Below are 16109 nucleotides of genomic sequence, written 5' to 3'. Positions count from 1 at the left end.
ATGCTAATGTACGAGGGGCCCCAACAGGATCCATCGTCCTTGAGTCAACAAGCTGTGACAAGTTTGTGTTATAGGGTGGGGGCAGGTGAACACCAGCCAGAGCTGCCGGTGGAGAAGGGTTAACAGAGCAGAGCAGAAACGTGTAGTGCAGACAGAGAGAGGACTCAGCAGAGTCCCGTCACATACTGGAGTTTTCAGTGACGATGACATCCCGTCTCCCCCGAACTCTAGTTTCCAGGGTGTGTCATCAGAAAGAATAGCCCGGCAAGACCTGAGGGAGCCCGGGGGGGGGGGCTTTCCATCACTTAGCACCCCTGAAAACCCAACAGGCATTTCAGTAAGACAAGGAGGGCTGGTGGAGGGGGAGACGGTGGCCCTTAAGAACTAGGGGACTTGCCAGGCGGTGCCAGGCTGGAGGCAGAGGCAGGCGGATCTCTGTGAGTTTGAGGCCAGCTTGGTCTACAGAACTAGTTCTAGGACAGGCTCCAAAGCTACAGAGAAACCCTGTCTCGAAAAACAAAACAAAAAACAAACAAACAAACAAAAAAAAACAACCAACCAAACAAAAACCAAAAACAAAACTAGGGGACTTTGCTGGATGTGGTGGTTCACACTTTTAATCCCAGAACTGGGGAGACAAAGGCAGGTGGATCTCTGAGTTCAAGGCCAGCCTGGTCTACAGAGCTAGTTCCAGGACAACCAGGGCTCCACGGAGAAACCCTGCATCAATTAACAACTAGGGAACCCTAATGATGTAAGTGTGGTCTTGCTAGGCTAGGAGGAAACAGTCAACAGTCTAAGGGCTGGTATAGGAGACCTAGTTGAAGAGGAGGGTTGTTCTTATACGAAAATGTTGGCTTGTAACTGCATATGTGAGACCGTGGGCTTCTCAGCAGAAGCACACACACAAACTCAGACAAATACGGAGCTGTTCAGGTGTGGGTGTTCACCTGGGCTGAGGGTGGCAGAGCTCCAAGGGACTTGTAGGGGTCTGGGTGGGGGGGGGGCTTGGATAAAGATCACATGGGGTACAGTGGAGCCAATGGAAAGGCTAAGAAAGAGGAGGAAGCACTGGAGTTAAATAGAAGGGAGGCACCCAGGCAAGCAGACTCTTCTGGCCAAGAGAGGAGGGGGAAATGAAGGAAAGGGAGAGGAGATAGAAGCCTGGAGAAGGGAATTCCAGAAGGGGAGAAGACTTCGGGCGCATTAAGCCTCCCAAAGGATGCTGCAACCGCTGGACCTGGGCCTGACTTCCAGGCTGATTTCAGCTGGATAGCATCTTCTGTCGGGGTGGGGGGCTGTGCTCGGTACTCCAGACGGTGACAAGAGAACTTGGTTTTCCAGAAGAGCATGGTCTTGAGTGAGTGGCCCACGTCCTGATCTTAGTTCTCAGCGGTGGCCAAGTGAGCGTGGAGATTCACCACTCAGCCCCGAGACCTGGAGTCCTCTGACTGCCATAGCTCATCCCATGGTGAGCTCCTGTGACAGCAACCTCTAGTGCCCACGTGTGGCCAGTGCCAGACAGACTCTTGTCCTAGCTTTGGCGTCTCGTAGCAAGGGAAAGTAGAGCGAAGTGAGATCAGGAGAAGGAATTTCTCAGTTTGGGGACAGGGGACATGGAATGGAACCCAGGGAAGATGCTGCGGAGGAGGCTGCTGAGGTCAGGTGTCTTCTCCGTGGACCCGGAGTTGAGTCCTGATTCATTAACTTGAATGAATCATTTGCTGCTCTCTTTGAACATTTTTATCCCCCCTTGTCAAACGTAGCTGCTGGGTGGGAATAGATCTCTTCTGTTGCTAGTTCTGGCCGTCCTCGGTTTTAGGATGGAAAAACCTGGCAGACTCGTGACTGCGGGTTCGGGTGCGGCAGGCGGACCGTGGGACACGTGGAGCGGGCAGGAACGCTTCTGCGCATCCCGCAGGTCCTGAGCGCAAGCTTCCGCTCCGCACTTGCCTGTGCCGCGGTGCTGCACCGACAGTCTCGCGGGGTGGAGCCAAAGTCCCTTCCTTCCCCTGACCTCCGCCGCCAGCTCCAGGTCCAAGATTTAGGCAGCTCTGCAGAGCAGGAGAGCCTGGGACGCAGTTTGCCTCGAGGTGGCGCTGCGCTCCCACAATCGGCTTTAAACGCTTTCAGAAATGATTACATCATCCCAGGCCTGGAGGGCTCTGGGAGGAGGAGGGAGTGGCTACCACCCCCCACCCCAGCTAAATCGTGTTTCCACTTATGTTAAAAACAAACAGTGCAAAAGTGAAAGGTTCTGACCCTTTAAGGCTAGAGATTGGCCCGGTGCAGTAGCACACATCCTTAATACACACAGAGGCAACATAGGAGTTCAAGGTTAGCCAGATGATAGATTAGATAGGATAGATAGATAGATAGATAGATAGATAGATAGATAGATAGATAGATAGATAGATAGATAGATAGATAGATAGATAGATAGATAGATAGATAGGACAGACAGATAGTAGATAGGACAGACAGATAGTAGATAGACAGATTGAAGCTAGGTTAACCAGTTCCTTTGGGCTTCAGTGCCATTGTAAAACGCTATCGCATGTCCATTTTTCAGACCTCAGTTCTGCCTCTTATTAGCCATGTGAACGTGCTCCGATGATTAATTCTACCTGCAAAACAGTGAGGCTGTTGACTTCCACAGCATAGCAGACAGATCAGCAGAAGGCACCCTGAAGTGTCTAGCTAGGGTCTTGTACCCATCGGGTGTAAGCTCCTGGTCTTGGCTCCAAAGCACACTAGTGAGAGGCTTTTGTGATGAAGCCAGTGTTGGGGATGGAACCCGAGGCCTCCATGCTAGGCACGGGATCTGACGCTGAGCTTCACCCCTAAGTGGGACAGTGGTGGCTGTGGTGGCCCTGCCTCCGCTGAAGCACACCAGGCACGAATAGGCACCTCGGGCCCTAAGTAACACTGGTGCAGGTGCTGCCCCTCACTGAGTTGTGCTGATTCTCTGCCTGTGCCCTTCCTGGCCCTGAGCCCACAGTAGGAAGGAAGGGTCACAGAATGATCATCCCTGAATGTGCCTAACATAGCCATCATCCCAGGGCCCCGTGAGCCTCTGCCCCATCACCCCTGAGAACAGCTCTGGGTGTAGATTCGAGGCAGAGAGACTGGCTGAGGAACAGATCTGGAACAGCAGGTCAGGAGGTTGTCTCCTCAAGAGTTCAAGCCCTCCCCCATACCGCCCCTGTCTGCAGCGATGCACAGGTTTCAGGGTTGGTGTCCACGAAGACCTTCAGTGGTTTGGCAGAGACCCTGAGATTTTTGGAGGCCCTCTGGGGAACCTGGAGTGAACACTAAGACCATTAACACATAAGGAAAAAGGTGAGGCGTAGCCACTCACAGGTTTGTATATATTATCAAAATCTTATGCAAAAACATATAGCTATTTATACAGCAGCGGGTGGAGTGAAGAAAATGTCTGCTTTGGCATCAACCCTTCAGGCCCAGCTGCTGTCTCTCTACCCCCATCTGGAGCCTATTCTCTATCAGACACCTCCAACCATGCCTGCTGCCCAGGCAAGGCAGATGAAGGCATTTGCCTGCTGCCCAGGCAAGGCAGATGAAGGCATTTGTAGCATCCTCAACTCTCCTGCTCTGCCCTTGGATGCCCATGCACTCCATCCTTCTACCATTGTCCCATAGAATGCCACTGGCCCAGCAGCTTTCCCCCCAAGGGCTCCTCAGAGGCCTGGATCCTGGCCCTGGAGGGAGTAAGGCTGGGGTGGATATGTGGTCCCTGGGAGACATCTTTTCTGCATGGTAAGCCGTTGGCAGCACGCCTGCTACACGGGCTCTGGCCTTGCCATCTTCTCTGTGACATGCTTAAAGAACTCCTTTGACCAGAAACTTCAGCTCCAGGGTTCAAAGCACTGTTTGGAGAGCCTCAGAGGCAAGGAAGGGAAGAGAGAAGAGACTAGGTGTCTTCCCTCCAGCGTGGCCCAGACCTCGAGCTCTCCCATGGTGGACAGGGACAACTGCAATGACTCAGCCAGGGTGGGGTAGCGGGGGTCTGTGTAGCCCTGGTACAGGAGTGTGGCAGTCATGGCATTGGCCCCAGTGGCCTGGCTGCCTGGTCCTATTGGAGCAGCTTGGGCACCTCCACCTGTAAGGCAAAGCGGAGATGAGTCAGCTCAGGGAGCCCATCAGGGTGCCCGAGAGTTTAACTCACTTTCCTTCATTGCAGAAGGGTACCACCCAAACGCCTCAGTATGTGTCTGTGGGGTCAGCGTATGAGGAACATTTCCCTTTCTGTAAAAGCCAGATGTCAGCAAGTGGCCTCCGAATTACAGTGGGGTCTTTCGTTATGTTTAGGGGTATTAGGGTATCCTAATTAAGATATTCAGTCAGGGTATCCTGATTAGAGGGTCCCGTCAGGAAGACAAATGACTCTGGACTGTGGGACTTCCAAGGAGTCAGGGATGTAAGAGTCAAGAGACTGAGAGTCAGTCATTATCCAAGACACTGGTCATTTATGTAAACTCTTCCAAGGTTGACTTGTAGGACAGACTAGCCTGTGGACTTGAGTCAATCCTGAGAGTGAACAACAGAACAAGGAACCAAAATTAGTTTTGTTTGGAGAAAAAAAAAAATGGAGAAAAAAGAAAGTCTGAGGGCCCGGCCGGTGGCAGCCTTGACGGAGAAGCCACTTCTCCACTCCTTAACGGAAGCAAGGGGCCTTGGCTCTAAGAGAGATGAGGTCCGCAGCCCTGGGGCCTGACGCGGGCTCTTCAGCGTGTGTTCCCTCTGTACGCCCCCCCCCCCTCCTACAAGCCTAGAGCTGTCCTGGCTTCACAGCTGTGCCCACCATCACTTGCCTTCTTCAGCTGCTTAAGGTTGCTGGAGCGGATGGCGGCCAGGAGCTGGTCACGTGAGTTCTTCTCCTGGGCGGGGAGCACCTTGTCTCCCATCTTCCTCTGGGTAGCTGGTGAAAGTGAGTTCTTTAGATTCTCCATGATAAGGGGTGGAGCCAAGGGAGGAGGAGGGGGAGGCGGGGCTGCTGGAGCGCCCGCTTTCTTGGGTGAGTTCTTCGGGGCGGGCTTTGGAGATGGCTGGGGTGAAGGTTTGGAGGAGCCCTTGGCCAGAGCCCCAACCTTGGGCACCTCCAGCCGGTCCTTCTTCTCCCCGCTGGCTTCCTGGGCCTGCTTTTGCTCTTGCAGCCGCTTCTGTCGCTGCTTGTCCATGTTGCGGCTAAGCAGATTGGTAACAGTCATCCGCGGCCCAGCCAGCTCAAAATGGTAGCCCAGCTTGAGCAGGGTGGTGTTCTCCTTGAGCAGCTTGGCGATCTCCATCTCAGTCTTGCCGCCACAGATGTGCCTCTGGTTATGAAAACGCAGCTCTGTCAGCGTGTTGTTCTGGAGGAGGGCCCGGAAGATGGCCAGGATCCCTTTGCCGGTGATGTGGTTGGAGTCCAGGTTGAGGCTGGTGATGGTCTTATTGGCCTTGAGCATGATGGCAATGGCAAAGGCCACATGGTCGTCAGCCCGAGTGTTGGCCAAAGCGAACACCTTGACCACAGTGTTGAACTCCAAGGCTTCGGTAAACCGGACCAGGATTTCGTTGGTGATGCAGTCCGAGTTGTTGACATTCACCTCGGTCATCTCTGGGTCGTTGTTCTTCACTCTCTCCAGAGGTTCATCAAATATGCTGGGAGTTGCCTCCTCCTCTGCTCTGGCTGGCCCTTCTGCGGGCTTGCTGGGGCCACCAGGGGCCTGCTTCTCCGCGGCCTTGGTCTTGGTCTCTTCCCTGGCATCTTTATCAGGCCGGCGCTCTTCCTTCTTAGCCGTCTCTTCCTCCTTTCTGGAGTCCCTGTCCCCGCTTCCTTCCTGTGCGCCCTCGTCCTCTGCTCGCTTGTTCGCGCCTTCACTTGGCTTTTTCGTCCTTCCTTTCTCCCTTTGGGAGACTGCGCTATTGCCCCCTGCAGCTAGCTTCTCTTCCTCTTTCTTGCCGGGCTCCTTAGCCTCCTCTCTCTTCTTGTCTTTGTCTCTGCTCAAGCCCGCGTTCCTGCTACTCCCTGGCCTCTCCTCTTCCTTCTTTGCTGTCCTCTCTTCGTTGCCATCCTTCCCGGCCTCCTTCCTGTCCACCGCAGCCCTGACCCGGCCCTTGTCAATGCCCCTGATGATCTTCTCCTCCTTGGGCTTCTCAACCCCTCTGCCCTCAGCCTCTTCCCGGTCCCTGGAGAAGCTTTTCTTCAACACACCCTTCTTGGGCTCCTTGCCCAGGCCTGAGTCCTGTCTGGGGCCTAGGGCCTTTCTGCTGGCCTCGCTGCCCTTTTCCTCTCCGTTCTTGGCATTTCTCCCCACTTGCTTGCTTTCCTAAGAATTCAGAAAAGAAAAATAAGCATGCAGAGTTGGCGGGGAGGGGGTGGGGGGTGGAGACTGGCAGAGAGGACTTGTATAATTGCCCTTGAGTCTCTGAAGGACGTTTGATTTGGGGAAGGTTGACAGCCTCTCTCTGTTGAGTTCTGTAGTTCAGGACTGGCCTCAGAGAGTGGACTGCCATCAGAACGGTGGCCTCAGCATTGAGCCCTGTGTGAATGAATGCCTGCAGAGAAAGCACAGATCCTCCACGGAACATTCTTAGGCCTTTTCTGTCATGGGTGAATAATTTAGAGCTTCCTGCTACACACATGGTAAACCGAGGCAAAGGAGAAAAGTTTACCATGTTGAACGCTTATCATTATTGATGGTTTACATTTTTTTGTTTTTGTTTTAAGACTCATTTGTTTTTCTGGGGAGATGGCTTAGGGGTTAAGAACAGTGATTGCTCTTCCAGAAGACCCAGGTTTGGGTCTCAGCAACCACATGGAGGCTAACAACCATGTGTAACTTCAGATGCCCTCCTCTGGCCTCCTTGCGAGTGGACCCAGATGTACATGCAGGCAAAGTGCCTATATGCATAAATTGCAATAAACTATTTTTGTAAAAGATTTTTTCACGTGTGAGTGTTTGCCTGAATGATTGTAGGTACACCACGTGCCTGCAGTTTTCACAGAGGGCAGAAGAGGGCACTGGAGTCAAAGATAATTATGAGTATACATGTGAGTCCTTTGCAAGAACAGCAAGGCAGGGCCTTGGAGTCACAGAGATCCTCCTGCCTCTGCTTCCGCGTGCTGGGCTAAAGGTATGCACCGCCATTCCTGGCCAAGAGTACCAAGTGCCCTTAACTACTGAGCCACTTCTCCAGCCCCAATTTCATTTTATAATATACGTTAGGGAGGCCAGCAAGATGGCTCAATAGGCAAAGGTACTTGCCGTGCAAGCCTGACAAACTTTTGGTCCCCAGATCCCATGATGAAGAAAGCCAGTTTCCAAAAGTCATTCTCTGACCATGTGTGTGATAATAATAGTAATAATAAATTAAATGCATTAAAATGTCAGTTATTTGACTAGAGTGTTTGCACCCCTTACGTTTGCATTCATGATGAGTGCTTCATATCCTTCGCTCTAATCAGCCCTACTCCCTAGGGGAGTCAAGGGCTCTGGATACCGAAGTAAGAATGTGTGTGTGTATGTCTGCTGCTGCTGCTAAGGGTCAAGCCTAGACCTGTGCACGTGCTAGGTAAGTGCTCTTAGTACCAAGCTACACCCTCAGCAGAAGGAAATACATTTGCAAAAGGGGGGGAAATGTTGAAATGATCAACGTAGTGTTGCTGACATTTTATTTTACCAACCAAGGATATTTCTAAATTCTATTCTCTCTACCATGGAATGCATATGCATGTATATATGTCCTTGAAATAAAAGGAACTAATTAATTAGCTAGACGCAACAGCTGTATCTTTCCATCGAATATGTGTCTTCTTCAACAGTTCACAGTTTTGTTGCCTTTACTGTTTAGTAAGAACTTTGGTAGGGCCAAGCATGGTGGCGCATGCCTTTAGTTTCAGTACTCGGGAGGCAGAGGCAGGCAAATCTGAGTTTGAGGCTAGCCTGGTCTACATAGTGAGTTTCAGGCTAGTTGGGGATACATATGGAGCCCACTGTGGTAGCCTGCCACAGTGGGATGTAGGGTTCTGTGACTTCACTGTGACTACAGATGCCGTGATGTTGACATCGCTTGGAGAGGCCCCAGATGGAATCAGCTGAAGGCCGAAGCACAGGCCAACCAGCACCTCCACAGACCCTCTTTCTCCCTCTAGAGTGGCAGTTCTCACCCTTCCTAATGCTGTCCCCCACAATACAGCTCCCCATGTTGTCAGTGACCCCAACTATAAAGTTACTTTCTACTGCTACTTCATAAGTATAACTTTGCTACTCTTATGAATCGTAACGTAATTACCTGCATTTTTGGATGGTCTTAGATGACCCCTGTGAAAGGGTTGTTTGACCCCACCCCCACCCCCCCAGCTCAAGGACCACAGGTTAAGGACCACTGCAAGTCTGGACCTATTTCTACAGTGCTTGCTTCTCATTCCTAGCAGAGAAGCAGAGGAAGTGGCAGATTGCCTCTGATGAGAGCAGGCCGTCTGACTAGCACCTGGGCTGGAGGCCCTGGGGTACCTGGGCTGCTAAGGGATGCTGGTCTGCTAAGGGATGCTGGTTGGCTAAGGGATGCTGGTTGGCTAAGGGATGCTGGTCTGCTAAGGGATGCTGGTCTGCTAAGGGATGCTGGGCTGCTAAGAGATGCTGGGCTGCTAAGGGATGCTTGTGAGGTCCTTTCCGGCTGTCCCCTTTTGCTTTCTGTATGAAGAGACCGGGAAGGGCCGCTTTCTTTCAGGTGTGCTCAGCCGGGTACAGGAAGAAAGGAAGGCAGGGTGTGGAGGAGCAGTACTCCATGGTACCCTCTGGCCCTGCAGCCCTCCCTTACCCGCACCCTCCCCAGAGGGCATAGAGAAGAGGCTAGCCTACAGAAACAGTTCGTACATTGCAAAGGCCGCACTAGGGACCAATCCTGGGATCCTTTGTTTCTCTACCACAATCACAATAGGCAGGCAAGGGCTTGAGGCCTGGAAGACAAGGCCTTGGACTGCACCTCTTTCAACCTTACGCCCAGAGGGCACTACTGTACTGGCATTGGCGCTGTCGGGGGAACTAGGTCGGAGAGGCCCTGTACTCTCTGACTCTGGTTCGCAGGAAGCTGGGTTTGGTCCATCACTTTGCCTGGAGCAGCTTTCTATAAAGACCTCTTCAGGTTAGCCTGGGAATCACTTCTCCCATCCTATCTAGCCAGGCCCATCAAGCTTTCCTGGCATGTAGGGACATAGTAGAAAGCACTGGGTGAGACCTCGTCTTGAGCAGAGCTCTGGAGGTCTGGCCTGGGACAGAGCTGGCTACCTTCCTTTCCTCCTCTATTCCCCATCCCTTGCACACCGCCCAGCCACCCCTCCGGAGTACCCAACCTGCGTGGTTCGAAAGAGGCCGAGAGCCACAGAGATGATGACCAACAGCAGTGGGCAGGCTTAGGCCCAGCTGTCTCATTAGCAGCCATCAAGTCACTGACCTTTCCCGTTAGGGGTCAAGGCTTTCCTGCCTTTGCTTCTTTTTGCCTGAGGGCCACACCATCCACAGAGCTTCGCCCATCGCCCCCACCTCCCACCCCTACGGACTGGACCTCTACATTTTAACCTTTTCCTAGACTTCACATCCCGACCTCTCCCCTTCGGCCCTTCGGCCTCTTCAGACACCAGCTGCCAGTCCTTGCTGGACCCCTGAGCTGGGGTCTAGGTTGACTAAGATCTACCAAGAGGTGTGCCAACACTTTAAAAAGAAACAAATGTAACACAGGCTGGGAGGGGGGTGGGGAAGTTGATTAATCACTGCTTCCCTCCAAATAGCCAGGAATGAATAGGGCTGGCGCGTTGGGGCAAGCATAGCCCTACTGCTCAGACCTTGCCTTAAAAGGAGAAGGCACACTGATCCCAGGCCTGGGATTTTGCAGTCCTTGTACACAGCCAAGCCTCCCTCCTCTGTGCTTATCTGTGAGGGAGTCTGGGCTGCCTGCTTGCTTTTGTTTTTAGGATTAGTGTGGTGTGTGGCCTGGTGGCCTCCCCAGGTTATTTTTGCCGGTGTCGGCTATCTCTAGACCCCTTCTGACCTTTCATCATTTATAGCAAAAGGATTTTAGGTTAAATGTAACAGAGAACTAGAGGACTGAGCTCCATCAGCCTTCAGATGAGAGATCTAGATAGTATGATTGTTCCCTCTGGGAAAAGCTGAAAGGTTACAGGAAGAGCCCAGCGGGGTGGGTCTGGAGTCTAGAGTCATACAGAGACTAGGCTATGGAAAGATGACCGTGGAGAACCTCCGGTGGCCTCTGACACATGACAGGACCGCTCCTGGGGTCAGAGGTGAGAAGAAACTCCTCACCTGTTTCCTCCAGGCCTATGGTCATGTGATGATGTCCTATTTGCTAAAAGCCCTGGGGTCTTCAGTGAACAAAACACAGCATTGTCCTCATCACCAGACCAGACCCTCTAGAAACTATTTCCTGTGAAGTCATTATCTGATCACAGAGAAGCCCCCATGTCAACATTTCTAGCACCAACAGAGGAGAAAAGAGAAGAGGGGAGAGATGGGAAGGGGAGGGGGAGGGGAGGACAGGGGAGAGGAGGGAGGGAAGGGAGAGGAGGGGAGGGAGAGGAGGGGAGGGGAGGACAGGGGAGAGGAGGGAGGGAAGGGAGAGAAAAGGAGGGGAGGGAGAGGAGGGGAGGGAGAGGAGAGGAGGGAGGGGAGGGGAGGAGAGGGGGAGGGAGGGGGAGGGAGAGGAGGGGAGGGGAGGGAAAGGAAGGAAGGACAGGGGATAGGAGGGGAGGGAGAGGAGGGGAGGGGAGGGAAAGGAAGGAAGGACAGGGGAGAGGAGGGGAGGGAGAGGAGGGGAGGGAGAGGAGGGGAGGGAGAGGAGGAAGGACAGGCGAGAGGAGAGGAGGGGAGGGAGAGGAGGGGAGGGGGAGGACAGGGGAGAGGAGAGGAGGGGAGGAGAGGGGAGGGAAGGGAGGGGAGGTGAGGGAGAGGAGAGGAGGGAGGGGAGGAGAGGGGAGGGAAGGGAAGACAGGGGAGAGGAGGGAGGTGAGGGAGGGGAGGGAGAGGAGAGGAGGGGGGAGGGAAGGGAGGGGAGGTGAGGGAGAGGAGAGGAGGGAGGGGAGGGGAGGAGAGGGGAGGGAAGGGAGGACAGGGGAGAGGAGGGAGGTGAGGGAGGGGAGGGAGAGGAGAGGGGAGGGAGGGAGGGGAGGGGCCTGGTTTGTCTACTTGAAAGTCCCATGACATAAGAGCTTACTGAAGTTGAGAACCAAGGGCTCTGTGCTGTGGATCCGTTACCTCAGGCTAAGCCCATTCTAGCCATCTCTTTCTTCACCCGATGATGAGCAGCCTCCCCTGGAGTCTCCTGGGCCCCAGACAGCTGTGAGGGGTGAGGAGCTAGCTTGTAGATGGCCCCTGGAGAGCTGCTCATTGGAAGGCTGGAGGGGAATTGTCTTTGCTTACGACCCCTCACGATGAATGACAGCCCTCCTCAGCTGTGGTCCCTCCCACAGCCTCCAATTCAGGCTCATCTGTCCCTCCCCACCCCCACCCCCCATTCAGAGGTTCAGTGCCACTCTTGGTGCATTTCTAGAATCTGAGAAGCCCCAGAAGGCTTTCCAGCTTCCCCAGCCTGAACTTCAGCTTGGGTAGTGACTCTGGGTCCACATTCTGTCTTTGCTGGACATACTTTCCAGGCCTGAGCGATGTTGGCATCCGCCTTGGTGGTCTGTGGAGTGTCATGTATGGTAAGAGCAGCCTCGGTGTGTGGGATCTAGAGCGTGGTAGGCTTCCTCCTGCCTTCGCTCTGGTCCTGCTTCTTCCGGGGGCAAGACTGGGCTTTTTGTTTGTTTTGTTGTTGTTGTTTTAACCAGGAAAGCAAGAGAAGCAGGTGGTGGTATCTCCTGGTCCTGCTTCTAGAATGCAAACCCCTCACTACCTATATCCATCTTGGTCCAACACCTGCTCTCAGAGCCCGAAATCTTGGTTTTCCTAGGAAGCTGCCCCTCCCTACTTCCCCATGGGTGACCCATGACCTCCCAGTACAAGCCCCCAAAGCTGCCAATGTCATCTGTTTCCAGAAGGGAGGGCAGAGAGGAGCTGGCGTGAAAGGCAAAGCAGACAGCCTGACCTGGTGAAGGTGGAGGGAGGGAGTGAACTCCCTTTAGGCTCCACCTGGGGTGACAATGAAGATTCCAGATTCTCCTGGAAGGAGACAGCTGTCCCATGCTGGGGACACAGCAGTGCCTCTGTGGGTAATGGCCCTGCTCTGAGGCAGCTACACACACACACACACACACACACACACACACACACACACACACACACCTGCTACCACCCTAGAAAGCCCCCAGCGCCCTTCTGCACATCAGGAAAACTTGTTCTAGGTTGATTGTTCTGGAAATGTTCCGTCTTTAGAGGTATGGCCATCCATCAGTTCTGCAAACAGTTGACCTGTGTAGAAACCCCAGCTGTGACTATATAGTTCTGTGGTCCTGTGGACCTACTGTCCCATGCACAGTGGAGCTGACCCCCTGGGGCTCCTCACCTAGCTGTGACTGTGAGGACAGGACACAGACCAAGCTCCCCTGCCAAGAAGGACTGGAATAGGAGACATGGGTATGACTGCTCTGGAGGCCATAGGAAAAGCGCTCACCAGAGCCAAGTGTGATGGCCCTTGCCTTTAATCCCAGCACTCAGGAAGCAGAGGAAGGTGGATCTCTGTGAGTTCGAGGCCAGCCTGGTCTACTGAGTGAAATCCAGGACAACCAGAACTACGTAGAAAGACCCTGTCTCAAATAAAGGAGAAAAAAGAAAGAAAAATGCTCACTGATGGCACCATTAAGGCCCTGTTCCGTGTCCTACTTGAGACCTTTTGTCTCCTTTGTGTTGTAGCCTTAGAATTTATGGAGTAGGAAAATCGAGCACTTACTCAACGGCCAAGGGAATTGGAACTTCTCCATGCAAGAAGGAATGGCAGCATCTCAGAGGCCTACCTGGAGCATAAGAAGCTAGAAGGAGACCAGGCTGCTTGGGGAAACCTCTCCCATCCGCATGGCATGGCACCCCGACTGCTCAGCAAGCCCTGTGGAATCAGGGCCTAAAACAGTCCCTCACATGGGCGGCTTTGTCATCGTCTGACTGACGTGGGGAGCCGCCTTCTCACAGGCTGTTTCTCTCATGTCGCCCGAGTTGACCTCAGCTCAAAGGGCAGCTGAGGACGACCCTGAACTTCGGATCCCCGCCTCTATCTCCTGAGTACTGGGGCTGCTGGCTCATGGTGTGCTGTGGATCAAATCCAGGGTCTTGTGCAAACTAGACGAGCGCTCTACCAACGGAACTGCACACGGAGCCCCTCACAGAACTTTCTAAGCATGCCGAGGACTCTGCACCTCCAGAGCTCTCAGCCCTGGCCAAGACAGGAAGGGGTGTGAGACACCCAGCAAGGCTCTTGCACAGCCTAGAGGCTCCTTGAGTGCTTGTTTTATGATGACAACCCAGTGCACAACCCTCAGAGTCCTCAGGAGACTGTCAGGAATGCAGGTGTCAGGCCGGGCAGACCCCTTCTGCACGTGACCCTCCCACATAGAGATTGCTGTTCCCACCCTCAGCACCTGGCTGGGAGACACGTACAAACACTGGGAAGGTTGACTCCCTCATCCCCAAAGGCACCAGGCCATGGAGCATAGCTTCTCAAGTGCTCAGGGCTTCGGAAGGATCACATTGGACCAGGGAAGCCTGCCCTCCTGGGAAGCTTTGAGCTGAGAGGCCAGGCGTGGTGTATCTTCAACGTGGTGTATCTTCACCACGTTGCTAAGGTGTATTACAGCTAAGGACTGTATTACCCATCTTTTCTAGGTTCTGGTAATGGAACCCAGGGCCTTACCTACAGTAGGTAAAAGCTTCATCGCTGAGCTACTACCCCAGTCCACATCAAACTACCACCTGCCCAGGGCAGGCGGAGCTGAGAGAATCTGAGATCCTTCTAGAATCCCAGTGCACCGCTGCGGTCAGCCACTTGAGCAACAGTGGCCTCGGCTCTGTGGATGGAGGTAAATGAGGCACAGATCTCTGTAGAGAGTTGGGATGTTGCGTGAATTTCACCCTCAGATGCTCCGGGAGGGACATTGTACTGGCTGGTTTCGTGTGTGAACTTGACACAAGCTAGGGTCATCAGAGGAAGGACCCTCAGCTAAGGAAATGAGATCCAGCTGTAAGGCATTTTCTCATTTAGTGATCAATGGGGGAGGGCCCAGCCCGTGGTGGGTGGTGCCAGCCCTGGGCTGTTGGTCCTGGGTTCTGTAAGAAGGAGAGGGGGAGCTGGAGACCATGATATTGGGGTTAGGAACACTGACTGCTTGCTTTTCCAGAGGACCCAGGTTCAATTTAGCACCCACATGGCAGCTAACACCTGTCTGTAACTCCAAGATCCGACACCCTCACACAGACATACAGGCAGGCAAAACCAACAATGCACATAGATTAAAAATAAGTAAATAAAAAGGAAGGCAGGCTGAGCAAGGCATGGGAAGCAAGCCAGTAAGCAGCACCCTCCATGGCCTCTGCATCAGCTCCTGCCTCCAGGCTCCTGCCCTGTTTGAGTTCCTGTCCTGACTTCCTTCAGAGATGAACAGCCATATGGAAGTGTAAGCCAAATAAACACTTTCCTCCCCAACTTGCTTTTTGATCTTGGTATTTTATAGCCGCAATAGAAACCCTTATAAAGACAGACGCCCAGCCCTTCCTGTGGATCCCATGTGGAGATGGCCTTGCAGGAGGACAGGGCGAGGGAACGGGCACCATCAGAGATGGAAACCCAGGCCGACATCCATGTGTTTCAAATTCCCCACCGTCAGGAACGAAACCACAGCCCAAGACTGCACTGTGGGCTGCCTTAATCTGTCACATCACTGTGTGTCCCGCTGTTTCTCTAGGAGACGCTTCGATTTAAAAGGCCCATCCCTATTGTAGGCGCTAAAAAACGAAGCGAGCGGAAATGAGAAAACCAGGCTTGCAAGAGGAGGCCCACAGGAAATTCGGACGGCTCTGAAGGGAGCCGAGGGAGAGGCTGCATGGTCCCGACAGACGGAGCCTGAGAAAGTCCTTCAAGGTGATGACAGCGGAAACTTAGACGGGATGAACACAAAGGGGAGCCTCCACACTGGCGGGGATGAGGCTGACTCCTGAAAGAGAAAGGAGCCTGGCAAACGGATCCAGGGCCTCGCCTGTTCACTCCTTCCCAGCCCTTCTTACAGCCATTTCCCAGCCCACCTTCTCCGCGTCTCAGTCTCCATTACCCAGAGTCAGTATAAGCCTGGACCAAGTCACCCCAGCCAAGCCCTTTCCCCCGGGCTGCAGCCCCACGGGTCCCTCTGTCTCTCTATCTCCCTCAGTCAAGGGTCAGGGGCACCAAGTACTGTTAGTCACTGGCCTGGCAGCCTAGCACACAACATCGAGCATGGAGCATCTATTCCGGTACAGGTGAGATGCCTAACAGTGGTGAAGAAAATGAACTGTTGACAGAATGATGTCCGCTAACTCCAGCCAAATATTAGTGTGGGATGGTGAAGGCCAAGAGAGTATGTGAGCCAGACAATGGCCACAGAGAAATCTATAAAAGCAAAGCATACAACAACAGAAACTGAAGCCAGCAAGATGACTCAGTAGATAAAGGTACCCATCACCCACCCTGGTGGCCTGAGTTTGATTTCCACGACCCACATGCTATAGAGAACCAACTGCTACAAGCTGCCCTTGGGTCTCCATATCAATGCCATATAGAGTTCACTCAGAAAACAGAAATAAAAGGTAGTAGAGGATGTTTTAAAGGTCTGGGGGGCTGGAGAGATGACTAAGTTCAGTGGGTAAGCGATTGCTTCTGCAAAGGACCTGGAGTTCAGGTTCCCAGCACCCACATGGTGGCTCTCAACCATCTGTAACCCTAGCTCCAGGGGATCCAGTACCTTCTTCTGGCCTCCTTGGGTACTGGGAATGGTGTACCTACATACATGCAGCTTCTCACACACACACATAGAATAAAATAAGCAAAATCTCCAGCACAAATTTTTTTCCACTTGAAAGGTGGGGTTGGGGGAGAGGACACAAAGTAAAAAACAGAAGTACATATTTTTTTTT

General features: G+C 53.2%; 1 protein-coding gene across 1 annotated transcript in view; it reads right to left on the bottom strand.

Moving 5' to 3' along the window:
- Positions 1–3352: 3352 nt before the first annotated feature.
- The window catches only part of Lmod1 (leiomodin 1), a 37551-nt gene continuing 24794 nt past the window's right edge, over positions 3353–16109 (bottom strand). Inside the window, exons 2-3 of the mRNA XM_051204055.1 lie at positions 4836–6332; positions 3353–4123 (exon numbers count right to left, since the gene is read on the bottom strand). Of these exons, the coding sequence (XP_051060012.1) occupies positions 4097–4123; positions 4836–6332 (1524 nt within the window). The 3' untranslated portion in view covers positions 3353–4096. The remainder of the gene's footprint in view (positions 4124–4835; positions 6333–16109) is intronic.

This window comes from Phodopus roborovskii, unplaced genomic scaffold (assembly GCF_943737965.1).
Source record: "Phodopus roborovskii unplaced genomic scaffold, PHOROB, whole genome shotgun sequence".
Classification (NCBI taxonomy): domain Eukaryota; kingdom Metazoa; phylum Chordata; class Mammalia; order Rodentia; family Cricetidae; genus Phodopus; species Phodopus roborovskii.
The sequence above is the reverse complement of the archived record's forward strand: the minus strand, read 5'-3'. Positions and strand labels throughout refer to the sequence as shown.